Source organism: Xiphophorus couchianus, chromosome 14 (assembly GCF_001444195.1).
Source record: "Xiphophorus couchianus chromosome 14, X_couchianus-1.0, whole genome shotgun sequence".
NCBI lineage: Eukaryota > Metazoa > Chordata > Actinopteri > Cyprinodontiformes > Poeciliidae > Xiphophorus > Xiphophorus couchianus.
The window spans coordinates 23,032,448-23,058,972 of record NC_040241.1 but is presented as its reverse complement, the minus strand read 5'-3'; the positions used below and the strand labels follow the sequence as shown (position 1 = coordinate 23,058,972).

Here is a 26,525-nt window from a genome sequence, read left to right as displayed (position 1 = left end):
TAGAAAGACAGAATACCTGCTCTGTGATCCAGGTACACTCCTATTCTGGAGGAAACTGGACCTGATACTGGAGTTTTAACTTTGTTGTGATGAAATGTGTAACCGTCTGTGGTACAATTTAATGACCAAGATTTGTCATTGAATCCAAATGGTTCTGCCTTGTTTATGTTCTGGTATGAAACTGCTACTCCAACTCCAGCTCCACCTCTCATCGCCACCTCCCAGTAACAACGTTCAGTCAGACTCTCTCTGCTCAGGACCTGATTATAAACACTGAATCTGTCTGGATGATCAGGATAAGACTGTTGTTGGTCAGTTGATGTTACTTTTCTGTTTCCCTCAGATAATAACAGCTTCTTGTGTGCTGTGTTTGGATCCAGAGTGATTTCTTGAGAATATTTTAAGAATCCATCTCTGGTCTTTGGCTCTGGTTCAGACAGTAAAACATCAACTTCAGGAATTGCCTGTTCAATGTTTGTCAATTTGTCTCTCAGGGCGTCTTGTAGTTTGTCTCTGAGCTCTGACACAGCTGCTGTCACGTCCTCAAAGTGTCTCAGAGGACGGACAATGATGCTGGATGAGTGTGTAGACTCACTGAGTGCTGGCAGTGAGGGGTAGTTGAGGAGAAACTGGATGTGATCCTCTGTGTGTGAGAGCTGCTCCAGCTCAGCGTCTTTCCTCTTCAGCTCAGTGATCTCCTGCTCCAGCTTCTCCTGAACATCTTTGACTCGACTCACTTCAGTTTCCTGCTGGGATCTGATCTGCTGCTTCACATCAGAGCTTCTTTCCTGGAGGAGACGGATCAGCTCAGTGAAGATCTTCTCACTGTCCTCCACTGCTTTATCAGCAGAGACATTGATGGCCTCCACCTCCTGTTGAAGCAGCTTCACATCTTTCTCTTGGTCCTGGATTCTCTGATGGATTTGTTGTCGATTCTCCTGGAGCTCCTTCTGCTTCTCAGCCCTTTCTGCTGCAGCTGGGACTGTTTCATGTCCTTTATGTTCATCCATAGTGCAGAGATAACAGATACACTGCTGATCAGGACGACAGAAAATTTCCAACTCCCTATCATGACGAGAGCATTTGCTCTCCTGGAGGTTCTTGGAGGGATTCACCAGCTTGTGCTTTTTCAATGGTGGAGCATCATGGTGAGGTTGGAGATGATCCTCACAATAAGAAGCTAAACAGGTTAAACAGGACTTGACAGCTTTTATCTTCCTTCTGGTGCAGACATCGCAGGTCACATCATCAGGTCCAACATAACAGTGGTCAGCTAGAGCAGCTCCCATCTTCTTCAGATATTTAATCAACTCTTCTATCATGGTGTTCTTCCTTAGCCCAGGTCTCTGTCCAAACTTATCTCTGCACTGGGGACAGGTGTGAGTTCCACTCTGATCTTCTCCATCCCAGTGGTCTTTAATACAGTTGGTACAGTAGCTGTGTCCACAGGGAATAGTCACTGGATCCTTCAGTAGATCTGAACAGATTAAACAAAACAACTTATCTTGGTCTGGTTGATCGCTCTCCGCCATTTCAGCTCTCAGTGACGACTGTGTTTGTTTATCTTCTGCAGAGCAGCAACAGCTCTGAGCTCTGATCTACACACCATTTGTTTCTGCAGTGAATGAGGCTTTACAGTTGTTACACTCAGCAATAAACCTCTAGATCTGATGAGGAGGGAACAGAGATGTGTTGACAGAATCCAGTGTAGGAGGAGTTATCCAGGAAAAGGTTTGAGGCCATTGTCCTGGCGTGTCTAAGCCTGTTTGTTTTGCCAGGTTTCGGTGTAGAGTTACAGATGGTTGAAACTGAAAGCAGACAATGGTTTGACTGTACCACATTGAACACAAATTGGAGGTTGAACTTTTTTAGCTTTGTGGTTGTTTTAGGAATTCAGGCTGCTGCTGATACACTGATTTCATTCACAGACATATAAATAAGGTTATAAGTTGACTATTTTGGACTTACAAATAAAAGATTTAGCCAATAATAGCATAAGTCTGCTAAGTAAAAAAACATGTGCTCACCTGCAGTCGTGTTTTTTGTCATCAGCCTGTGGTTATGGTTACACATCTGACACAAGAAGACAATAGGGTTGTGGTCAGTAAGCACAGTCACTGGAGTTGATGAAGAACCAAAATACACCTCAAAATGCAGCAAGACAAAGAGCATCACAAGAGTTCATACCTGTCAAGTCTCCCGTTTTGGCCGAGAAACTATCGTTTTTACAACAGTAGCATCGGACGGCAACATTTCCCGTATTCTCAAATCCAAAACTTGATAGGTATGAGAGTTTCTTTTTCAAGGGCGGAATAGTTCATCTGCTGAGTTTTAAACTTAGCAGAATAGTGGCTTGCAGGATGGCACACTCCGTCCTCGCCGTCTTGGAATAGCACTGCACCAGCACTTTAATCACATACATCCACTCTGGAAGGCCAAGTGACATCAGGAGCAGCACTGCAGCACTACAGACAACAGATTTAGCTGCATGGAAAGTCTCTTCATACTCACTGGTCCATGCAAAGGAACTACAGGGCTACACAAAGTGGTAATGGAAGAAAACATTTCAAATCATGTGCAAGCAATGTGTCCACCATAGTCTCCACTGGACATGCTGGTCCAAGCCATGACAATATGCTGAAGAAGCTGGTCAGGGATCCCTGTTTAATTTTGTTTAATTTGTTTATAATCAGCAATAATCATGTTTAATATATTTGTAATTAGAAATGGCATGCAACTGCAGTCAAAGTTGATTAGAGTTCAATGGAGGTTGCAACTTACAGAGGTGTGATGTGTCACAAGTAGATAGTAAAGGAAATAGATGAACTGAAAGAACCAGGGTGACCGACCTGAGCACAATACGCACAAACCCAAGCAAAGGAGGAACCAAGGAATGGAGAGTGCTGATCGGAAAGCAGGTGGTTGGTCCAAAGAAGGAACTGAGATGGGAAAGTGACCTTTAAGCAATCTCAGGACAAGACTCCCTCAAGCAGAGCAGAGAACTCCATCTAAAGCAAATTCATTACAGCTAATCAAAGACGCAACCTACTTCTGTTTTCATTTTGCAGGGCTGTGATCAACGAGTCTATGGGGGTCAGGAGGAGCTCATAAAGTTGACTGCAGAGAAGAGAAATTTCTGGGTTTCCTTCCTATCAGTCAACTCGCTTACAGCTGGATGGACAAAGACGCCTTGAAACAAGGTGAAGAGGATCCAGGTGCTGTAGAAAAACAGAGGGTTGCTTCAAGTATGAGGAAATCACTCCAAGAATTCCCAATGACTGTGATTCTAAATTGGGACTCTGCCAAAAGCTGAGACCTGAGAAACCCAAGACTCAAGGTTAAGGCAAGAACTCGTTAGTCAAGGCTGGCTGCCAGCAACTGGATAAAAAGACGGGTCTCCGACAATCTCCCCTGAAGATTTGTGCCTGCCTCAGTCTGTCTGCTCCATGTACTTTGCTGGGGCTCTGTATTGGCCTGATGATGATAAATGCAGCTGAACCAACACTGTCAATACAGTCTTCCATGTGAGGGAGAGGAAGTGAGTCGGGCACCAAAACAGCATTAGGGAAATCAGTACAAAGTCATTTGATACCATCAGGCTCAGCAGCTGCCAAACATGGAGGACTCCATGGACTGTGGCTGGTTTTTCCAGCCCGTTCTCCAACAGATAACCAACGTCTTCTTTTGTCTGGTCCGATTTGTCTAGGAGGAGCGATAAGATGCTACACTGGATCAGCTGTTTCCACATCAATGTGATGTTCAATCATGCAAATTCTGGATGGAATGTCACCAAACAAAGATAAGAAACCTTAAAGCACAGCACATAAACTCACAGTGAACATGTAGAGATCTCTGAAACTCGTGTCAAATATGTTAAAGCTTGAAGCTAAGATAAGCATTTCCCCTTGTGGGGACCAGACTTTGGTCCCCACAAGGAGCTGTGTGTCCCCACAACGTAGGATATGTCAGGAGAAAGGTCCCCACAAGGTATTAGAAACAAACGCACCACACACACACACACACCTACACACACACCTGTCCTCCTCCCTGCATGAAACGCTCCCTCATGAACATTTTAACTCCTTCTTACCAAGCAGCAGGAGCTAATCTGAACTCTTCCTCAATCTGTATCTGGTCACGTCTCTCTCTCTCTCATCATCATCATTCTCTGAAGATAATGAATCCCTCAATCACTAATTTTCCCTCCTTCTCCGTTAATGAATCTGCTCCAGTGGTCAACGTTTGTATGGTAAACATATAGGTTAGCTAGACATATTTTTCTGAATGGGCATATAGTTTTTCTGACCCGCCCCGTCTCGTATCAATAAAATCAACCAATGGGCTGTTGCGGTCAATAAAAATTATATTTAATATACTTTTTTTTTTTTTTTTGTTAAATTATGACAGCCTAGGGTTGCCAGATATGGACAGTAAATGAGTCTGTAAACCAGACGGTCAGTTCGCCACTGGACAGAAGTTCAAACTGAATGCATGGGGGCCCAGGGGGGGGGTCTGCTCAGATTGTCAACAATTGTCAGGTGTGTTGCTCCAATTTACACGCCACTTCATACTTTTACCTTGGCCGGTGGCGGATGCCAACACTACAGGGTTTGATGTGAAAAGTATTTAATTTTCCTCTGCAGTACCAAGAAGTGGACACTAGATGTCCCTGTTCATCTGAGTCACAGGATTCAAAGCTGTGACTCATGGATCACATGCCATAAACTCCTTCTGACATTTCCACTCATCTCTGTTGCCTGCTGTCAGCCTTGATGGAGATGCTGGGTGGAGTTGGTTTTGGCTTATGACATTATTGATAAACTGCTGAGTTCTAGTGTGCTCTGCATCCCCAGAACCAGAACCAAACATGGAGAAGCTTCTATGCACCACAAAACCGCAAACTGCAAAACAGCTGCAACACTGGGTTCCTTAAACCAAGACAAAACCCACCTGTGTAGAGTTGCCTTTGATTAGTACTAAATGGAACATTGATCAATGTAATTAATATGTATTGATGACTTTGATGATGCATTGGATACAATTTAATGTTTGGTTATTTTCAAAATTGGTTACTGTTGATGTTTTTATGATGCAAAGCACTTACTGCCTTGTAGCTGAAATGTCCAATACAAATAAACTAGAACTTTAAATTCCCTTGCTTCCCAAAACCTCACAGTCTAGTTCCCTTTTCTATTTTCTGCCTCATTGTTTGCTCTGCCACATGATAAAACATCATCCCCATTGCAACACTTTTTTTTTTTACATATTATTCTCATGGTCATCAAATCAGGTCAGATCAGGTGATCTGACACCAAAACAGTTTATATTCTCTTCAAAATACTTTAATGGAAAATCACAAGTCATTAACCACAACTTATTCCATCTAATGTGTTTGATTTTACAACTTAGGAAACCATAATAATTGATTTAAACAGTTTTCTAAAATGCTTTGACCTACTTAGAAGAAGTGGGATCCACTCAGCGGAGAGCTGATCTCCTAAATGTATCAACTCTTTCTTGTTGGTTTGACATATTTTGCTCACACTTTTGCACAATAGTTAACTCAGATGTCATTCAAGCAGTCCTAACAATGTAATGTTCTAACAATGGTAACCAAGCAGAATTCACCGGTTCCTAATTATTAGTAGCTAATTTCAGTATGAATCCACTGAAGCACTTATTTCACTCAACTTCCCACAAATCTTCACTTAACAGTCAGTCTGCAGACTTAAATGGCTTCTTCCATTTTCAATACCTATTAAGCACTAAATCTGATTGTCACAAAGCAAATATTTCCTTATGATGGTGATAAATGTACATTTTAACCAACACTGATCCTGTTGAGGAGGGAGAAAACTTTATTCTTTCTTGTTTCTACAAACAAAACTATGATGATGAATCCATATCAGATTTCTCTGCTCATTTCTAGAAAGATGATATTTTCATGGGGACAGAGATGCCACAGCAGAGAAAGTTTTCTACAAATGTCAACATCCTTCTAAGGCATGATCACGACAGAGCTGGTCGGCAGCAAAAGGTGATGATCCGCTCCTCTATCTGATTCAGTCTGTAGTAACCAGTAAATCAAAACTTGGTGACCTTTTAGCTTTAAAGTTCAAACATATATAACCTCCAACCTCCTTGGGATCCCCCATTGAATAATAAATATAACATGCTATATCTATTATACATGTTATAGTAAATAGAACATGTATATTTATGCTATAAATATAAAAATAGACCTAATTCCCAAATAAAATAATGTCAATAATTATTTTAAGGGTTACATCTTCTAGCGCAGCGCTGCTTAATGCCTTATCACTGTCACAATTATCACAGCAGCAGCGGTACAGACCCAGATGAGGCTCACTTAGATCTGCATGCCAGTGACTTGCTATGTATTGTAATAGTGTTTTAAAAACAATAAAAGTTCTACAACTCACCCCAATAAATAGAGTAATATTCCTGCAGACATGAATTCCTCCGGTCATATGAGCCCTGCCGTTGTTTTCTTTCCACAGGTGTCTTTATGGTGGATGTCGTCATCTTGGAAGTATCTTTGAGTGATGTGTTGGTGATGTTTATGAACCCTGTGTTTACTTCAAACTTGAAATGTATTGGATGAAAAGAAAAAAACAAAAAAAAACAAAAGCGTGTGAATAGCGATTGAAACCTGGTATGTTAGTCAGCTGTTAGTGTCCTCTCCACTCCCAGTGGCTCAGGTTTACTCTGTAAACAACCTGAACTAAAGCACACAGGTGACCTTTCTGAAGCCTGGAACTGCAGTTTTGTTTTGGTTACAACACATACATTTATTCATATTCAGCAAGCCAGACTCCAAAAAAAACAAAACACACAAAGTTGAAATTTGAGTTACATAATTACTTTATTCACACAGTTTGATCCAGAATCAGATCTTTGCCCAATAAAATTACTGGAATCCTGATTTATGATGATAATAATAACATTTCCCATCTGTACATGGATTTGAACAACAATATCTGGTCTGGCAAAGTAATAAATCTAAATGATATTAGTTTAGGTGAATACAAATCCTCTTGAGCAATGATAGTGAGTAGAAACAGGAAACAAACTCCAACATCAACAGAACAAACAAGATGACAAAATGGCTCCAATGAGACAGCTGTTGTCTGAGCAGTCTGGAGGACAGCAGGGGGCGCTGCGATTCTTTTGAAGGCCGTTTTGCTCGAAGGTAAACTTCACCCCTTGTATGCACAACTTTACCAGTCTAGACTTTGAGCTGCTTCACAAACTGAGGTGTGTGACATTAAAACATGCATGGCATGGCTGGGCTGCAACTGTTTCTTCTTCTCTTAACTGTTTCTGTTAGTTTCTTGGTGCAGCTCCGTGATCCTGCTGGTAGCTTCACCGTCAGTTCACACCCACACATACACACACACACACACACACACAGATACACACATACATAAAATATCTGGAAATACGCTAAGCAATGCGATCCTTACCTGTGGGTAGGATAGGGTTGCTACCTTTCAGAAATTAAAATAAGGGACACCCACCACGGTGTGTCTAATCTCATGGAGTAGAGAGCAGGACTCCATGACAGCGGATGTTCCATCTCATGGGATTTACACTAAAAACTAGACAGAAATACTTTATAATTAGTATTTTTGTGTTTTTGCAGTGTTAGCATTTTGTCAGCTGAGACTGACTCAAACTGTGACTCATTAAAATCCTGTAAGGTTTCTCTGTGAAAGGGCTGAGTGACGTCATACAAGCTTTAGATCTACTGTGAAAAAATATCAGCTACAAAGTATTTTAATAAAATACGAGAAATTTATCTATCAAGGCAAAACCCAGGTATTAAACTGCTTTAAACTTTATTTTCTACACTTTTCAGCTTTCAACATAGAAATAACAACTTAGTTTAAGAGACAATTTTTCACTGACAAGACAATAAATCATGTAACTGCAACAGATTCTGGTTCAGAGACTTTATCACAGTTTTTATTTGTTTGAATCAATTAAGTTTTAATCAGATTTCCACTTTGATACCAAACATGTTTCTGTGAGACACAAGAAAACATTCATGAACTTTAACCTATAATCTGATGAGAACAGAACAGCTTTGTAGGATAAATGTTGAACTTTGACCCCCTATCCAGCTGTCACCATGATTGGTTGATTGTGCAGGTGGAGTGAAGCGTTCTGTGTCCTACACCGAGGTCATTATCTCAGAGGACAGGAAACCTCAGAGAATCACTGGTGAGTCAGTCGCTCTGGTTTCATCTGAGTTTTATGAACAGATCCGCTCTCTGGAAACCCACTGAAATAAACAAACAGTCCCTGAACGCATCACAGCCGTTAGAGCTGGTCACATCTGACGTGGTTTAGACCAGAGGTCTCAAACTCCAGTCCTCGAGGGCTGCAGTCCTGCAACTTTTAGATGTGCCTCTGCTGCACCACCTGAATAGAATGATTAGGTCATTAGCAAGACTCTGGAGAACTGATCTACACAAGGAGGAGGTAATTAAGCCATTTTATTCTAGTGTTTTGTACCTGTGGCACATCTAAAAACTGTAGGACTGCGGCCCTTGAGGACTGGAGTTTGAGACCCCTGGTTTAGATCTATAAACTGGTTTCTCCAGCTGCATCCAACCATCTGAGGTGTGACTTGTTATTGTAATAACAGCTGACAAGAGACAACATGAAACATTTCAAACTTCACTTTATGGCAATAAATAGTCAACAGTAGAAAAATAATAAATATTCAAGTACAAAACATAATTTTGCGTAGATAAATAAAAGTATTTCTGTAGTGAAAAACATTAATATAATATTTTAAGTGTTAGTGATTGGAACATCCAGCGGAGCAGCAAACGATGCAGAAAGTTCAAATGTCTCCATGAAGCTCAGAAAGAAACCAGCGACTCTTCACTGGTTCAGGCCAGGCTGGGCCAGTTTGATCCCAGCGTTTCTAGACCAGCTGATTTTGTTACTGGTGTCTCTCCACACACTTCATTCATCTGGACAGGTTGCAGGTTTGAGCTGCGTTTTCTAAAATCTGTTCTCATTTCTTCAGTTTTTGTGACGTTCAGTCAGAGATTGTTGAGTGAAAACCTTCCACTCAGACTGGTCACCTTGATCTGTAGGCAGACACAGAAAAACTAAGAGCTTCTCTTCAGGTGTTTCCTCTTCCTGGAGAAAAATCCACATTTTCTCATGATTATCTGAAAGTTTGTGGGATTCCTGCAGAATCTGTGAGCTTCTTTATGAAGAACCTTCAGGAGAACAAAAGAAAATCCAGAGTCAAACAAAGAGCATCGCCTGCTGCACCACGGTGTGACATCATCATATGTCCACTGATGAGACTCACCTGGTTTCATCAATACGCCTCAGACTGATCGACTCAACCTCCACAGTTTCCATGACGCCGAAGTTGATCAGGAGTCACAATGAGAGACTGGATGGAGTTTTTCTCCACATCAACACAGGTCTGCTCTGGAGCAAGGCAACAAAACTGCAAGGCAGAGGCTCTCAGGGGGTTCTGTTGAAATCTGTAACAGGTTTATTATTATTTTATTAATCTGATGATGATTATGAGGAAGAAGCGCTGATGTATTTTAATTATTTCTGACTTACTTTGTGGTTTTGGAGCAATTTTTCAAGCTGATGATGAAAAGTGAACTCAGAGAAATGATGAAGAGAAAAACGGGAAAAACAAGAAACATCCTGGACCGACGACCTGAAATAAAAGAAGAAAAACCTCAGAAAACACAAAAATCTCTCAAAAGAAAACAAAAAGAAACGAGTTAAAACCTGGTTTATTATCAGAAGCATCAGAGTTTGGACCTGCAGACTCACCTTTCCTCCTGGTTTCCTTCTGTGGCGTCGGACTGATGAGGTTTCTGTGAGGAACCGTCGATTTAACCGTCTTTAGACCTGAAACAGAAACAATAACAGAATTCATGAGAAAAACAATTAAAACCTGAAGTTTGGACCCGTTTGTTCACCAACAACAAGCTGACAACTAATTGTACTTTAATTTAGTTATGAATTTCATTTAATTCAGTTAGTTTTAATTAGTATTTAGGATGTGTTTGCTAATTTGTATTAGTTACATACTGTTTAGTTTTAGATAAAACAGTCATTTTTTTCCCTCCATTCTGTGGTTAATATTTGTGATTTTTTAAACATTGATTGGGTAAAGAAGACTCAACAGAAGATACCATTTTCAATAAATGTGTTCAATTATTGCTGAACCACCAACAAACTCAGGAGTTTTCTCCAAACTATTGCTGTCGTTATTTTGCAGCCCAGCATAAGAGCCATCAGGAGGATCATGAACTGCTTATGTGTGAATTCAACAAATACTAACAGATTAATAAACACAGAACCAAAAGACATTATATCTATAATTTGAGGATGTTATAGTTTTGTAAATGTCCAATATAGTTCCATTATAGTTACAGTTTTTATTTGTGTTATTTAAAGTTTTTATTTATATCCTCTGCAGATGGTTAGATTCATCAGATACTTTTAGTTTCTGTTCGTTTTCTCAGTTTTACAGCATTTAGACTTTAAGGTTCAGAAATGAAGCAGAAACTCACTGGATACGTTGAGTCGACATCTTCCAGAGTTGAATCCATCTTCAGTTTTCACTCCACACAGATACAGACCAGAGTCTTCAGTCCTCAGTCTGGACACATGGAGTCGGATTCGTCCTTCTCTGAGGACGTCTTTGTCAATCTGGACTCGTCCTGAAAACTGTTCATCCTGAGATTCTGGAATCTCAACACCTTTGTGGATGTGATACAGAACTAGTTCTTTATGAGGAGACAGCAAGCTGCAGATGATGAACAGTTTCCTGGAGGATCCCTGAGTCTTGGTGGGGAAAGTCCACTCCAGAGTGATGCTGTGGTTCTCCTCTGCCTGATAGCTGCTCTGTGTCACATTCACTACAAATGTTGCTGCTGAGGAGACAGAGAGGGAAAGAGAGGAGCAGACACACTGAGAACTGGAACATTTCCATCTATTTCTGTCACAGAGACAAGATGGAGACTGACCACAGAGACATGAGCTGAGGATGAGGAGCAGCAGGATCCTGGAGATCATCTTCATCTTGTCAGGAAACTTCTTAAGATTTAGCTTCAGGTTCACCTGGTTAAAATTCTGTAAAAAAAAAAATAAAAAATCAAATCTTCTCTTAAGCACCAATTATTAGTGAAGCCATAAAAAATAAACAGCTTTTCACATGTTGATGTTAGAAGTTTTTTATCTGCAGATTGAACCTTTGCTACAAATGATTGAGCGTTCAATAAACAAATTATATTATTGACCTTTATGCAATAAAATGCTTTTTGGTTTAAAGGGGATTGAATTGTTTATTCATTGGCATGTACTAATGTATTTATAATATTATATTAAATATGTCAAAGTGGTTAAATCAAAAATCTGCAGAATATGTCTGTTTCATCTGGTTAGTTGTCACAATAATTTAAAAAAAATCTATTATAGAAAAATAGATTTATTTTTTTTTACAACAATATCTTTTATTGTCCCACAGGGTGTAATTAATTGTGGTGCAACAGCAGCAAAGTGACGGAATTACAGAATGATAAGAATATAAAATATATAAAAACAGATTAAAGAACAAATTTCAATTTCCTGAGGGAGTCTTCCCAAAGGATCAATAAAGTACAAGTCTAAGTCTAAGTCTAAATTGTAGTGCAGTAAGGGCAAAAATTCACTAACGGTGAAGATATAAAGCAGTGGAGCTGTCCTGGACAGGTTTGTGCAGGGCTGTGACACACCCTGGAGACACTGGAGACATGACTGGGTGTGTCTTTGCAATTTCTTGAAATTAGCAGGGAAGATTATCACCTGTACAGCACAGGTGTCAAACTCCAGTCCTCAAAGACCACAGTCCTGCAGTTTTTAGATGTGCCACAGGTACAAACACTGTAATAAAATGGCTTAATTACCTCCTCCTTGTGTAGATCAGTTCTCCAGAGCCTTAATGACCTAATTATTCTATTCAGGTGCAGCAGAGACACATCTAAAAGTTGCAGGACAGCGACCCTTGAGGACTGGAGTTTGACACCCCTGGTTTAGACGAACTCTATACGTGTTTTATGTATAATTGTATAATTATGTATAATTGTGAGGATTTTGTTTTCGCAGTGTAATCCGCGTCTCGCCTGAAACGTTCGCTGGAGAGGCACCAGCACCCCTCCCAAAAACCATAATATGAACCCTTAAACGGTTTAAAGAGTTAACATTCATTGTTCGCTGTTTAAAGCATATATTCACAAACTGATCAAAGTTTGAATGAAAACGTTTCCTGGTTGCTTAGTAACAGTTTAACGTAAGTTGAGGAGAAAAGCAGCAGATTTTACCTTTAACAGGCGTCCAGACTAAAACCACGACGAAGATTAAAATCCAAAATCCTGAACGGCTGAAGAAAATCTGACAGAGACCAGCTGCTGACATTACAACAGAACTGTTGTCACCGCCGCTACGGTACCGAGGATTCTCTGAACGGAGACGGAACCAACTGTGAGTTGGTTCTCAGTTCAGAACCAACCCACCCATCCCAGCTCAAAGGGGTGGAGTCAGCTCCACCCCTTTGAGCTGACTTTATGAGCTCAAAGGGGTGGAGTTACGGTTTACGCAATTCAACAGCGTAGGGAGGACTCACCATGAAGACTATTACTAAATATTAGTGGTTCCAATTAAAACCACTAATCGCTTCCAGATTAAATTAATCTGTGTGTAAAGGCACTTTTGTTACTTAGGTTTGTTTGTTAGTAAATTTATCCCATTTTTATGATCACATCCTTCAACTGGGTCCTCTGCTCAAAGATTTATTATTTTCCTGTGAATAATTAGAAATACCAGGAATCCTGATTCATTCATTTTATTCATATAAACATTTGAAACTTTATAACAAATTGATTCACTCGAATTCATATCTGTTTACATAACAGTTAAAATTAAAAGTGAAAAATGAAAGCCGGTTCATATTTATTAAAACATTTTAGCAATCAATTTCAATGTAGCTTTAAACTGTAACAATTGATTTGTGGAGGCAAAAATAAACACTGATTTACCAGAACAGAGCAGAAATAAGCTTTTAATTTAAAAGAGTAAAGATGAACAGATACAACATGAACCCTTTATTCTGCTGATGCAGCTGAACTGGGGAACAAGGAAGCTCTAACAACAAAATATCATCACAAATACAAATATAAAGGCTGAACCACCATTTGCTGCCCAACCTGCCAATCATAATTAGCAGCAAACAATCACAGCCTCCATATTCTGGGACTTCCTGAAGTGGCAGCGCCAGACAGGAGGACTGAGGACTAAACAGTTTCATTAGCTTCAGGTTGGTTAAGCTGCTCCATGTAGTTTCTGGTGTTAAATAACATTTAAGAGTTTAATATTATTTATCAGGTTATTATTACTAATAGCAAAGTACAATTGTATCCAGCTAATTTATTACATGATGTTGAATGTTTACATAACAAATATGGAAAGAAGATAATGTTAGGTTTCTGCAGATATAAATTTTCTTAATCTTAGGTTATGCTATTTTAGATTTAGTTTCCTACCTGTTATTGGTTGAACTGTTTCTACATTGTTGGAAGATGTATTTATTTTCTGCTGGTGTCTTTCTTCCCTCTTTTGTTCTTTTGATTTTATATTTTTGTTTCATGTTTTTTCCTGTATTCCCTTTAGAGATTCTTTATATGTGTGTTTTTAAACTTTAATAGAGATTTGGGGGGGAAAACAAGAAAAAAACCCAAAAGCAAAGAAACAAAAACAAAACATGTTACTGAGGTGTTTTTTTGTTTTTTTTATAATGCAAAGTAACCAAAACTTGAGATAATATCTAGGAGTAAAAATAAACACACAACTCTCTGTTAAGGTTGGTTTTCAGCCAATCAAAACCAGTGACATCACAGAGGCGTTTCCTGTTGCTGCTGGATAGATCTGCTTCCTTCTCTGTGGTTTCAGTTGGTGTTTTAAAGCGTGAAGGTAAGATCTGATCAATTGTTTCTAGAATATTGTTCAGGGCTGACAGACAGATTCAGGAGGAAAGTTTTATCAACTGAAAGTTTGAGCATTTTAGTTAACAACAGACCTGAGCTGTTTTTATTTGCTTATTATGACTTTAAGAATCTAAAGTTTTACTCTGCTTCTCGTGAAGGAGATTTAAATGTCTGCACCGTGATTTAAATGTTACTTAAAGTGCAAAAACCAAATCATGTCAGACAGAAGTCATGGTGAATGTTGATGTTTTAGTGACCAATCCCGCCACAAACAGGGAAGCAGAGAGAGACAGAGTGATACTGAGAGATAAGAGTAAATATTTATCTGAAGTTTCCAGGGAAACCAAGCCACTCCCTGCTTATCTCCCAGTCATTGACGTCACACAGGATTCCCTACCTACAGTGAAAGTCTCTGCATGTTTTCACGTGTTCAGTTGTAATAAGAGATTTCAACCAAAGCCACTACAGCAGGTTGGGGTTCACAAAGTTACTGCTTTTTCAACCTTGATGTCTCTCAGTTTGATCCTTTTGAGGTGGATCAAACTGAGTGTCACACCATGTGGCCACACCCATGTGCATTTGAACTACCTAAAACCTACACGTTTATACCATGAAATATCTGAAATTAACTAATTAAGTGACTTACTAGCCAAAACACATATTATAAATAACTATAATGAAACAAAAATTCTAATCATAAATTAACAATAAAGTAAATGAAAATAAACTAAATAATCAAAATTCTAAGATTTAACTGAAAACAGAGAAATTGCTCCTTCAATAGTTTATGACAAACGATGAAAGCGTTTGAAGATTCCTCACTGCTTTTAACTTGGACATTTCCTCATTCATCTCAAATTAAACTGACTTCTTTAAAGCAGGAAATGTGGAGAAATTTGAGACGTCTTTCCTCTGTGACTCCTGTCTTTTGCTTCAGGAACAAGATCAATGAAGAAACCACTTCCTGGTTTAAATAAATCCTTTGTTTGAATCATGTTTGATGGTTAATCACTTCATCTTGGAAAGAAGCAGTCATACATTCAGTCTCGTTTGTGTCGCCATCATTACGTTTCTGCTTTATCACCTTTTTGGACTGAAATCTTCATGTTTGACTGCAAACTCAGATTCCTGGTTCATTCCTCCTGGGAATAATCATCAATACAGTTTAAATCCTGAGTCAAAGATGAACAGGGACCTCTAGTGTCCATCTCTCGCTACTGCAGCGGAAATCTAAATAAACAGGGACGCGTCACGTGTCCAGAAAAGAAATTTCCTTCTGATTAAACATCATCTGCTCTTCTTCAGCTACAAGATTATTTTAAACTGACAGACAGAAGAATGAAAATATAAAGTTCAGTGTTCATGTCAGGCAGGAAGCCATAGCAACACCAATAGACTACAGTAGAAAATGTTAAGGAAGAATAATTTATAAATTAACTTTGGACAAAACGTTTGGCTCTCTTCTTCCTCAAACTCCCAGGTCCTCTCAGCGGGCGACGCGCAGCCACAAGGAAAACAACAATGCGTGTTGACGTCACAGAATCACAGAGTTTAATCCCATACAAAGCAACGTATGAATCAATAACAAAGCTGCAGAGGTACAGAGATATACATTCTTTACCTGAGACAGACAAAGACAGACAAAGACAAAGACAAACAAAAAAAACAAAACAAAGACGCGTCTTTGGAGAGAGCCGATGCAAAAAAGCAAAATAGTGGCAGCTCTCTGAATTTTTACTCCTGTACACGAAGTCTTATACTAAAGGTGTGTCTTTCTTTTTTAATATATTCAATTAAGGCATATGCCTTAATTGAATATATTAAATTAATTATACATTCATTATATATTAATTGAATATATTAAATCCAGTTGGTCATACCTCCGGCTGACCAACTGGAAGCTACCTTGGACACTCAGAGAAACTTAGAAACTCCCCCTAATTTACGCCAAAGATCAAAGGCTATTTGGTCTCTTGGTAAAACAAAAGAGCCAACAGCTGCGTCCTGGCCTCCTGGATTCTACGGTCATTTGAGCAAAGAAAAAACATGAGATAAGATTTCACAGATACCTGTGAAATCTGAAGTCTCTCCCGTTATCTCCCCCAGGCTCAAGTAATAGTGCCCTGGAGAAGATGCTAATTATATGGCCTCCTGTGGTCTGAATGCTTACCCATCTGGTTTAATTTTAAATCCTTAACACAAACCTGTTCAAAATTAAGAAATAAGAGTGTTCAATATGCCTTTTACACATGCCGTAAGATTAACTGTATTAAGCACTAAAAATAATCATTTTTCCTCAACAAAATATAATAAATAATTCAGTCAGAATATCCAGTTTGATGTTTCATTGTTACATTGATGAAATGCAAAATAAGTTCAGTTGAGTTATAAATAGCTGCTGTCGGCAGCCTGCTGGTGGAAACAAAAGGCAATTATTGAGAAAGTTGGTAATTAAGATTAGAACTAGGATTATGTGCTCATTCTTCCTGGATTTACTGAGAACCGCAGCAGCAGCAGCAGCAGCTGCAGCAGCTGTCTGATTTTATAGGCAGACCTGCAGTAATCAGATCTCATGAATATAATTTACCTCTCAGAGGTGCTAACACAGAACAACATGCAGATCGCGCTGAGCTATTTTGATCTTTAAATCTGAGTTGATGTGGAGTTTGACCAGTCAGATATTATTATGGTTTATTTAATACAGTCTTTCTTAAACTGTGGTCCCCGGAACACTGGTGGTCCGCGGGCGCCCCCTAGTGGTCCGCGAGGTACTGCATGTAAACGACCGTTTATTTGCCGCCGTGACGTCATCTCAAAGTGCGATGCTACAGCTAGCTTACCAAAGGATTGTGTTAAAAGTGCCGTAATCATGGGAAACTGGCTTAAAACCAAGTCACTCAAAAGAAAAGCTTCAGATACCGGTGGAAAGAATATTATATGATCAGAGGAAGCTACGTCATAGCTGCTGAGTGACGTAATGATTCCTTTGAGCGGTTAGCGGCAGGAATCTCTCCGGTTTGTCAGAACTGTTCTTTGTTTTTTATGAATTTGCTTGGCAATGAATGATGCTCTGCTTTCCCGTCTACAGCTATTATTTTTATTTAATTAAATGATTAAATTAAATTAATTAAATACATTTAACACAATTGATAGAAATGGGTGGATTATTTTTTATATTTGATGGTGCAGAAAAGGATTTTCTGTTTCTGCCAAAGCAACTCAAGTCTATTTTTCTTTAATTGTGCTTCTAAATGACAAATAGCCCTAAATTTTATGAATGCACATAATGATGATAATAAAGAACAACGTTTTGTTTTTTTTTTACCTCCAGGTGTTTTGACATCATTGAAAAGCTCAGAATTTGTAAATAACTCAACATGTCCAACTAGACATTTTGTGGCCAGTCACATTTACCAAACAGCACCACTCCTCTCATTAGGAAGAACAAAGAAAACAACAATACGTGAATTAATAAGCTAATATTGTTATTTCAGGTTGCATTATATATGAAGTTGTTATCGAGGGGCAATTTTCAGTCATGGATCAATTTAGGTGGTTTGTTAAATGGGTCAACTGGTCCTCAGCCTGAAAAAGTTTGAGAAACACTGATTTAGTTAAACACAAAAGCAATTTAGATTATTTCATAAAACATACTTCATAACCAGCAACCAGCTCTCCTTTCATCTTTTTAACTTCAGTTGTCTCTGCAGCAGCAGCAGCAACATTGAACCCATCAGGAAAAACATCAACTGCATCTCCTTTCCATTCTCCATGGCGGTGATATAGTATGATGTGAGTCCATGTTAGATTTTACATTAATATGGGTTGTTGTGTTGTGAGGGGTTTTAATGTGACCCTTTTTAACTTTGAGCCCCTGCCCCTCCAGAGGCACCAACACCACTAGGTGCACTAGCTCACCTATTGGTGACTGGGGTATTTTCCAGTCACATAGCACCACCTAGTGGTGCACTAGGTGGTGCTCGTGTCTATCTGTGAACATTCCTGCATGTGTTAAAAGGGTATTTTCTAGTCACATAGTGCCATTTTGTAGCACAATATACTGTTACCTTGGTATAAAAACGTGTTATTTAACCTGTTGAAATTGGGCCACTGTCTCTTTAAGAAGCTCCTTCTCTTTCTGTATAGTATTTAGATCTATGCATCTCTCTTTATCTTCCTCCCTTCATGAACACTGGACTTTCTATTTTCTTTGTTCTGTTTGTCAGTTTAAAATAATCCTGCAGCTGCCACCTGACGCAACCCAGTTTATTCTAGTTTTTCTCTGCAGTACCGAGAGGTGGACACTAGAGGTCCCTGTTCATTTGTGTCACAGGATTCAAAGCTGTGACTCATTGATCATGTCCCATAAACTCCTCCTGACATATCAACTCATCTCTGTTGCCTGCTGTCGGCCATGATGGAGACGTTAGAGTATTTCATATTTGGCTTTAAACATTAAACACTAAATGTTTCGATGTGAGCGAGAGGATAAAAAGAAAGGCTGTTTTATCTTTTCATCTCAAATGTAGATGTGATGTTTTCACCAACGACCACTAGGAGGATTTAATGAGAAACAACAATTAATGTAGAAAAGCCTGTCAGCCTCACTGTTAGCCATGGTAGTAGATCTGTGATGCTGTGGGCCTGTCAGTCTTCTGGAGGATCAGGGAATCTTGTTTGAGTGAAGGGTTTTGTTGTGCAATAGGGATACAACAATGTTTAGCTTATACAAATATCAATAATTAAGATTGTAAAGTTATTAGTAATATAATTATTAATAAAAGTGTCTCACAGTTAAACAAGCGGGAAAAGGCCTGATAATCAGGAAAAATGAGCCAAACACCTTCAGTCTCTTGTTAATAATCTATTTTAACACCACAGGATGTCGGACGCTGGACACACACACCAGAATAAACACAAACTGTTTCTCTCCACAGTATGAGGATTTATTTTAAAGAAATAACTCAGCCAATAAACCGTATACATAAACTACAAATATGCAGCTAAGCCAAAAACAAGTGGCGAGTGAATAATAAAATCTAAATCTAATCAACTAATATGTTGATGAAAGAAATTGGAATACTGAACAACATCAAGATTATTTAACTAATAATAGTAAAATGTAATAAACTGAAATGCAGCAAATCTCAATTCAGCAAAGACAAGCATTAGACAAACAACCAGGATGTTTATGACATCATGTTTCCATCAGATCATCTACACATGGATTTGGTCAACATTTGGTCTGACAGTGTAATAACTGCAGATGTAATCAGGTGGTGAATAAAAATCCTTAGATCAGAAACAGGAAGGGGCAGCACCCAAACAAAATCCAACATCAACAAAACAAACAAGATGGTAAAGTAGCTCCATAAAGACATGTGATCTCTGAGCAGTGAAGAAATAAAGACCTGGAATTAAAATACACATTTTAACCAACTGGACCTCAGATCACTGCTGACTATTTAGGTTTAATAAACTCAGCAGAGGATCCAAACCACATCGGCGTAATCCCAGCATACAGAGGCTGAGTGAATCTGGTCTGGACTCTGTGGATCAGAGTCATGGTTTTAGAGATGCTGTAGAAAGACAGAATACCTGCTCTGTGATCCAGGTACACTCCTATTGTGGCGAAATCTGAACTTGGTAATGAAGTTACAACGTTGTTGTGATAAAATACGTTACATACGAGGTCACAATATAAACACCAAGATTTGTCATTTTGTCCAAATACTTCTGTTCTGCTCGTGTCCTTGTATGAAACTCCGACACCAACTAGTCTCCCAGTCCACTCCACCTCCCAGTAACAACGACCAGTCAGACTCTCTCTGCTCAGAGCCTGTTTATGATCAGAGAATCTGTCTGGATGATCAGGATATGACTGTTCCTGTCTTATACATTTACATTTTCTGTTCTCCTCAGACAATAAAAGCTTCTTGTGTGCTGTGTTCGGATCCAGAGTGAGTTCTTGGAAATATTGTAGGAATTCACGTCTGGTTTTTGGTTCTGTTTCTGACAGTAGAACCTCCACCTCAGTGATCTTCAGTTTGATGTTTCTCCATGTGTCTCTCAGGATGTCCTGCATTATGTCTCTGAGCTCTGACACAGCTGCTGTCACGTCCTCAAAGTGTCTCAGAGGACGGATGTTGATGCTGGATGAGTGTGTAGACTCACTGAGTGCTGGCAGTGAGGGGTAGTTGAGGAGAAACTGGATGTGATCCTCTGTGTGTGAGAGCTGCTCCAGCTCAGCGTCTTTCCTCTTCAGCTCAGTGATCTCCTGCTCCAGCTTCTCCTGAACATCTTTGACTCGACTCATTTCAGTTTCCTGCTGGGATCTGATCTGCTGCTTCACATCAGAGCTTCTTTTCTGGAGGAGACGGATCAGCTCAGTGAAGATCTTCTCACTGTCCTCCACTGCTTTATCAGCAGAGACATTGATGGCCTCCACCTCCTGTTGAAGCAGCTTCACATCTTTCTCTTGGTCCTGGATTCTCTGATGGATTTGTTGTTGACTCTCCTGGAGCTCCTTCTGCTTCTCAGCCCTTTCTGCTTCTGCAGAGATTGTTTCATAACCATCCATCAACATCTTCATCACCTCATCATGACAAGAGCAGATGCTTTCCATGAGAGTTTTGGTGGGATTCACCAGCTTGTGCTTTTTAAAAGCAGGAGATTCATAATGAGGCTGAAGATGATTCTCACAGTAAGAAATCAGACAAACCAGGCAGGTCTTGACAGCTTTCATCTTCCTCCCAGTGCAGACATCACAGGCCACATCTTCAGGTCCAGCATAGCAGTGATCAGCTGCAGCAGTTTGGAGTCCAGTCTTCTTCAGATCCTCCACTAAAGCAGCTAACATGATGTTTTTCACCAGTTCAGGTCTCGGTATGAACTCTTTTCTGCACTGAGGGCAGCTGTGGTTTCTCCTCTGATCTTCTCCATCCCAGTGGTCTCTAATACAGTTCATACAGTAACTGTGTCCACAGGGAATAGTCACCGGATCCTTCAGTTGCTCCAAACAGATGGAACAAGACAAGTTTTCTTCGTCCAGTTGAACTATTCTCTGCGCCATTTTAGCTCCCAGGAACAACTGCATAGTTTCCTCCTCTGTGGAACAACAGCAGCTCTGAGCTCTGATCTAAACATCATGTGTTGCTGCAGTGAATGAGGCCTGGAAGCTGTTAGCCTCAGCAGGAAACTTCCAGATCTGAAGAGGAGGGAACAGAGATGTGTTGGCAGGATGCAGCCTAGGAGGAGTTATCAGACCTCCGTTTCCAGGAAGAGCCTGGAGGCGTGTCTCCCACTGTGCTGGGGTCTCTAAGCCTGTTTTCCCAAGTTTCTATGTGCAGAATTACAGAGAGCTGCAGCAGAAACCAGAGAACGGTTTGTTTATACAACAAAGAGGATTTTTAAATAATTGTCTTTTTTCTTGGTTTAGGGAACTCTGCTGCTGCTGAATATTGTTTAATTTCATTCACAGAAATAAAAAAACAAGGTTTTGGACTAGAATAATTCAGACTTTTGAATGTGAGGGCAATTACTTTTTTACACAGTTTGAGATTGATTTGAACAACTTTTCTCCCTTAATGAATCATCTGAAAACTATTTTTAAGAGTGACAAAGAAGCCGAAACTGAAGATCACTGTATTCAGACTGCTTGGTGGAATTGGGTTTTCCCATAAATTAAATCTTAACTTTTAACTTTTCAATGACACACAGTGAAAGTTTCCATCTGTATCATATGAAAACAGCTGGATATTTATCAATCAGAAACAGATTAGCTCTGCTATGCTAGTTAGCTCCCATCTTTCATTATAAACACTGCTAAAAAAGGAGTCTATTGGTGTTGCTATGGCTTCCTGCCTGACATGAACACTGAACTTTATATTTTCATTCTTCTGTCTGTCAGTTTAAAATAATCCTGTAGCTGATGAAGAGCAGATGATGTTTAATCAGAAGGAAATTTGTCTTTTCTGGACACCTGACGCGTCCGTTTATTTAGTTTTCCGCTGCAGTAGCGAGAGGTGGCCACTAGATGTCCCTGTTCATCTCTGACTCAGGATTCAAAGCTTTGACTCATCGATTGTAAACTTTATTGATGATGAACTTTCTGACACATCAACACTTTTCTCATCAGTCTTCAGCCATGTTGGATGATTTCAGAGCAGGAAACAGATTGAAACAGTTTCATCTTTAATAATTAGAAGTTTTCCATCTCCACAAATGTAACCTTTATATTTTATGTGTAAATCTTTGAATTTTGGAAATATTTATATTTACGTATATTAATCTTCCAGAGATGGAAATCAGATGATTTTTCCTTCAGTCGGCTTTGATTGATTATTGACAGGCTGATACTGTAATTAAATCACCATAATAAGATTCTAGAAAAGCAGAAAAATTAGCAGGAAAATTCATGAAAAGCGTAAAAATTCTATGCCTGATGGAAAGAACTTGTTTTCAACTTGATGAAACACCAAAAACATTTTTCCACGTTTTGTAACATTTTTGTAAACTTTTTAGAAAATGTTACAAAACATGAAAAACTGATTTTAATAATTGATCACAAGGAGACTTTTTTCTGGGGAGTTTTATTACATTTTATTTCCTTTTTATTAACAAAACGTTTACCACTGGAGAGATGCACCAGTCCCTCTCATTCATTCATTCATTCATTCATTCATTCATTCATTCATTCATTGATGGAACAAAACATCTAAAAACAATCTTGATATTTAAAGTCTGCTTTCTTTTAGTTTAGTGTCGAAACTCTTATTACCTTTGAAATATTTCAAACATTTATTTTTTTGATAATTACTTAATATTAAACCAAATTTCAGTGCCTCAGTTAAAAATTGTGAAAATGTTAAATATTGGAAATAAATGTCATGTTTTCATTTGCTGTAAAATTATCATAATTACCTAAAATAAAGACTTGAAAATTAGTCTGTCATTAATATAAGAAACATGTTTCACTGAGTGAACTGCACTCCTGAACTTTACTGAATACAACTGTATATACTTATAAAAAAAATTTTTAAATCTCTTTTTTTCATTCTCCCATTAAATTTTATGTACATTTTAAACGCCTGTAAACTGAAAACAGTGTAACTGAAGTCATAATCCTTGTTTGTGTGCAAAAAACTTGTTCAAGCAGATTATTATTATTATTAGTATTAGTGTTATTATTGTTATGTGATTGCATCATTATTTATGCTATACAACATGTCTGTTGTTCTGATTATTCCCAGGAAGACGAAGCGCGCTGTGAACCAGGAACCTGTTTTGCAGTCAAACATGAAGATTTCCGTCTAAAATGGTGATAAAGCAGAAACGTAATGATGGCGAGACTGAATGTATGACTGCTTCTTTCCAAGATGAAGTGATTAACCATCAAACATGATTCAAACAAAGGATTTATTTAAACCAGGAAGTGGTTTCTTCATTGATCTTGTTCCTGGAGCAAATGACTGGAAGTACAGAGGAAAATTTTCTCACATATTCCCAAAAGTTTCCTACTTGAAACAAATGTGAGATCAATGAGGAAATACCCAAATTAAAAATAGTGAGGAAACTTCAAACGCTTTCATTGGTTATTAATTACATCGAGTTGTAAATGAAGAGTCAGTGACGGTAAATCCTCTTATCCACGTGTTTATTAAGGATGAAGGAATGTAGATTTCTCTTTGAAGGTCTAGTAAAAACTGGGATTGTTTACGACACTGAAGCCATCAAGGAAACACCAGCAGTTATTTTTAGTTACTCTAAACTTAGATTACAGGTTATTTCCTACAGCAGGTTAGTCTATTTATAGATCTTACAGAGAAACCAGACATTCAGAGGTTTTACTGGTTCAGGAAACAATTAACAGAAAAAAACATGATGTCATCATAGTGGGAGAAAAAATTTGTTTAATAAAAAATGAATTAAAGGAAGCTAACAAGAATTAATGCTGATGGACAAGGAGGTAAAATACAGGAATAAATGGAGATAAAGTGCAACAGGAACAGGAGGGAGAGGAGAACCAGAGGGACTGATCAGAGCTGAGGAAGAAAGAAACAAAGATGAGAAACTCAAACTAAAAGAAAGAAACACTGATCCAAAGAATAAACCATGAGAAAACATGAAGAACCACAGAATAAACTAAAAATGACAGACTATGAGTAATAATCAAAACAGAAACAAATGAAAACCAAAGTTAGAACCTCTAAGGATCGCATTTATCTTTTCAAACTCCATTTAAAACACGATTTATGAATTTATTGAACATTTTGGACCCATTCATTCATCATCATGTTATAAAAACGTTGGAGATGAAATGGGATTGGAGGAAATCTTCAGAATAAGTTTAACACATTTAAATTTAGGAAGGGAAATGTTGAAGACGTTGGTTTTTGTTGATTCCTAAATTGTCAGTGGGTTTTAGACAGAAATCAATTTTTGTTCATTTTGAAGCTTTAAAACTGTAGAAAACAACTTATTTTAATTCAGTTTTTTATTGTGTTGCTTTTGTTCATTATTGTTACTTTTAAACATCAATAATGATCTTTTTAAACTCAAAAACAGAGAAAAATAACCAATGAAAAACAATACAATGATCATTTTATGGTTATAAATCAGCAGGATTTACATGTTATTACCCTAAATATTTATATATTTTCTTGCTGTGATGAAATCAAAGTGTTTATGTCCTTTTAGAAGTGGCTCTCATAAATAAGTGCTTACATAAACAGTTCAGCAGGTGAAAACAGGTCACATGAAATCACTCATGACTTAACAGATCAGCTGAACATCGAAACGACTGGAGGAACCAGTTTGTGGAGCGACTGATGGAAAATCATCTGAAGGAAAAACTGACGAGTAAAACCAGAAACACACAGTCAGCAACACGACGCTTTGACTTTTCAGCTGATTTTGTTTCAGATATTTTACTCAATACAGTTGAAATGTTGAGTCATGTTGGTTTGTGTTAATTTTAACCTTTAACATCTTAACCTCTGTCCCACTCAACTTTAAGATTTTTCAGTTTGCTGTATTTTTCTGTCATTTGTTTCTTCGCTTTTCTTCTACAAATTATAGAGTGAAAAAAGAGCAAAGAAAAAACCCATTTAATCTCAGACATGTAATGGTGGATAAAAACAGTTTGTTGATAAAGTTTTGTTTCCTCAGGTGGTAAAAACTCCTGAAAAGCTTCACTGAGCCTCTGGATTTCATGGCCCAGTCAGCAGCAGGTTCAGATAAAGTCCAACTTTACTCCAGTTTAAGGTCAAGGTGATAAATAATGGGTTTATTCAAAGGAGTGAAATGTGTGTAAAATGTTAAACAATTATGGTTTATATGAGAGGGAACAATCTGATCACAAATAACTTGTTTAGAAATTGAATATTATCTTTCATGAAGGTTTGTTTTTTTCTTCCTGGCTCAGATGAGGGAGTTCAGCGTCAGCTACATAAACTACACACGTCTTCCAGTAAAACCTGTAAATCTGCACATGATAAATACCTGAGTGAGTAATTAAAAACAAGCCGCTAACAGTTTATGGTAGAAAGGTGATGTATGATGCTTTGTAGCGCAGCTGCTAAAAATAACCCTCTCTTATCATTTAGTCGAAACGAAGCCGCTTTAATTAGGAGACTGTGAAGCTCTTTGTTTTGAAACTGCAAATCAGTGACTATATTATCTCTGAGGGAATCAGATAAAGTTTCTGCTACAGGAAGAAATTAACAATGAACAAAAAGCTTCACTGTGGATCTAAATCTGTTCTTCGGGTTTAACATCTTCCTCTGTGCTTCAAAATAAAATGCTGTGAAACTGCAAATGAAACTACATTTAAGGTGAAATTTAGGTGTATTGTGAAATTAAACTATCCAATTATGTTTTTATTTTATAAGTTTAGAATAACAAACAGCAAATCACTTCTTCAATGGGAAACTGGCATTATTTAGCATAATTAGAAAAAAAACAGAGTGAGATCGTTAATATTTATGCAAAATTAAAATAAGTAAAAAGCCTCCTTACAAATAAAGCTAAAATAAACTGCAGGTAAATAACATAAAACGACTGAAATTCAAAGTAAATGAAACTGGAAAAAATGCTAAAACTACCATTTCTTGTTCTGGTTTCCATATTTAGATTTTCAGTTTTTTAAATAGCTTCAATACTCAACAAGTTCCTCATTAACAAAGTGAAAGATCACAGAAAAGAGCAACAGATGTCAAACTTTCCACCAGTAAAGATTTCAGGAAATTCACTCCAATGTTGGAGCTTTCAGAAAGAAACCAGGGAAATTCATCTCAGTTTAGTTTTATTAACTGGTATCTTATTTACCGCAGCCTGTCCAGGTCTGAGGTTTTTATGTTTTTATGTGTTACTTTCCCGTCCTTTTGGAGGAAAACCATTTCCATTTCCTGCTTCAACAACCCGGTTAAACTTTTACTGCCGTCTCCTGACAGTCATCTTGAATGTGGGTCAGAAGTCTAAACAAAA

The 26,525-nt window shown here is 38.3% G+C and overlaps 3 protein-coding genes and 1 long non-coding RNA gene across 17 annotated transcripts in view; 1 reads left to right on the top strand and 3 right to left on the bottom strand.

Annotated features, from left to right (window-relative positions):
• The window catches only part of LOC114156913 (tripartite motif-containing protein 16-like), a 2,557-nt gene extending 490 nt beyond the window's left edge, over positions 1-2,067 (bottom strand). The window contains exons 1-2 of the mRNA XM_028037525.1: positions 2,028-2,067; positions 1-1,808 (exon numbers count right to left, since the gene is read on the bottom strand). The exon at positions 1-1,808 is cut by the window's left edge and continues 490 nt beyond it. Of these exons, the coding sequence (XP_027893326.1) occupies positions 1-1,532 (1,532 nt within the window). The 5' untranslated portion in view covers positions 1,533-1,808; positions 2,028-2,067. The remainder of the gene's footprint in view (positions 1,809-2,027) is intronic.
• Positions 2,068-8,692: 6,625 nt separating this feature from the next.
• LOC114156969 (uncharacterized) overlaps positions 8,693-26,525 on the bottom strand; it is a 22,753-nt gene continuing 4,920 nt past the window's right edge. Inside the window, exons 2-8 of one of the 9 annotated variants that reach the window (XM_028037629.1) lie at positions 25,204-25,211; positions 11,049-11,107; positions 10,593-10,955; positions 9,835-9,924; positions 9,625-9,727; positions 9,359-9,539; positions 8,693-9,263 (exon numbers count right to left, since the gene is read on the bottom strand). In XM_028037629.1, coding sequence (XP_027893430.1) covers positions 9,392-9,539; positions 9,625-9,727; positions 9,835-9,924; positions 10,593-10,955; positions 11,049-11,103 — 759 coding nt within the window. In that variant the 5' untranslated portion in view covers positions 11,104-11,107; positions 25,204-25,211 and the 3' untranslated portion in view covers positions 8,693-9,263; positions 9,359-9,391. Of the gene's footprint in view, positions 9,264-9,358; positions 9,540-9,624; positions 9,728-9,834; positions 9,932-10,592; positions 10,956-11,048; positions 11,155-11,194; positions 11,559-12,380; positions 12,520-25,203; positions 25,212-26,525 lie in introns of those variants that run through there. The other 8 variants (XM_028037628.1, XM_028037630.1, XM_028037627.1 and 5 more) reach the window with 8 other exon arrangements.
• Positions 12,901-23,620, top strand: LOC114156999 (uncharacterized). 3 transcript variants are annotated; one of them, XR_003598049.1, is made up of 4 exons: positions 12,901-13,372; positions 13,928-14,025; positions 17,738-17,831; positions 23,291-23,620. It is a non-coding gene; the product is annotated as an uncharacterized LOC114156999 (long non-coding RNA). The 3 variants fall into 3 exon arrangements; XR_003598050.1 differs by lacking the exon at positions 12,901-13,372 and having other exon boundaries at positions 13,850-14,025; positions 17,750-17,831; XR_003598048.1 differs by lacking the exon at positions 12,901-13,372 and having other exon boundaries at positions 13,852-14,025.
• Positions 18,891-26,525, bottom strand: part of LOC114156916 (tripartite motif-containing protein 16-like) — a 20,107-nt gene continuing 12,472 nt past the window's right edge. For 3 of the 4 annotated variants that reach the window (XM_028037527.1, XM_028037528.1, XM_028037530.1), the window contains one exon: positions 18,891-21,246. In XM_028037527.1, the coding sequence (XP_027893328.1) occupies positions 19,501-21,135 (1,635 nt within the window). In that variant the 5' untranslated portion in view covers positions 21,136-21,246 and the 3' untranslated portion in view covers positions 18,891-19,500. Of the gene's footprint in view, positions 21,247-23,930; positions 24,083-26,525 lie in introns of those variants that run through there. The other variant, XR_003598040.1, reaches the window with a different exon arrangement.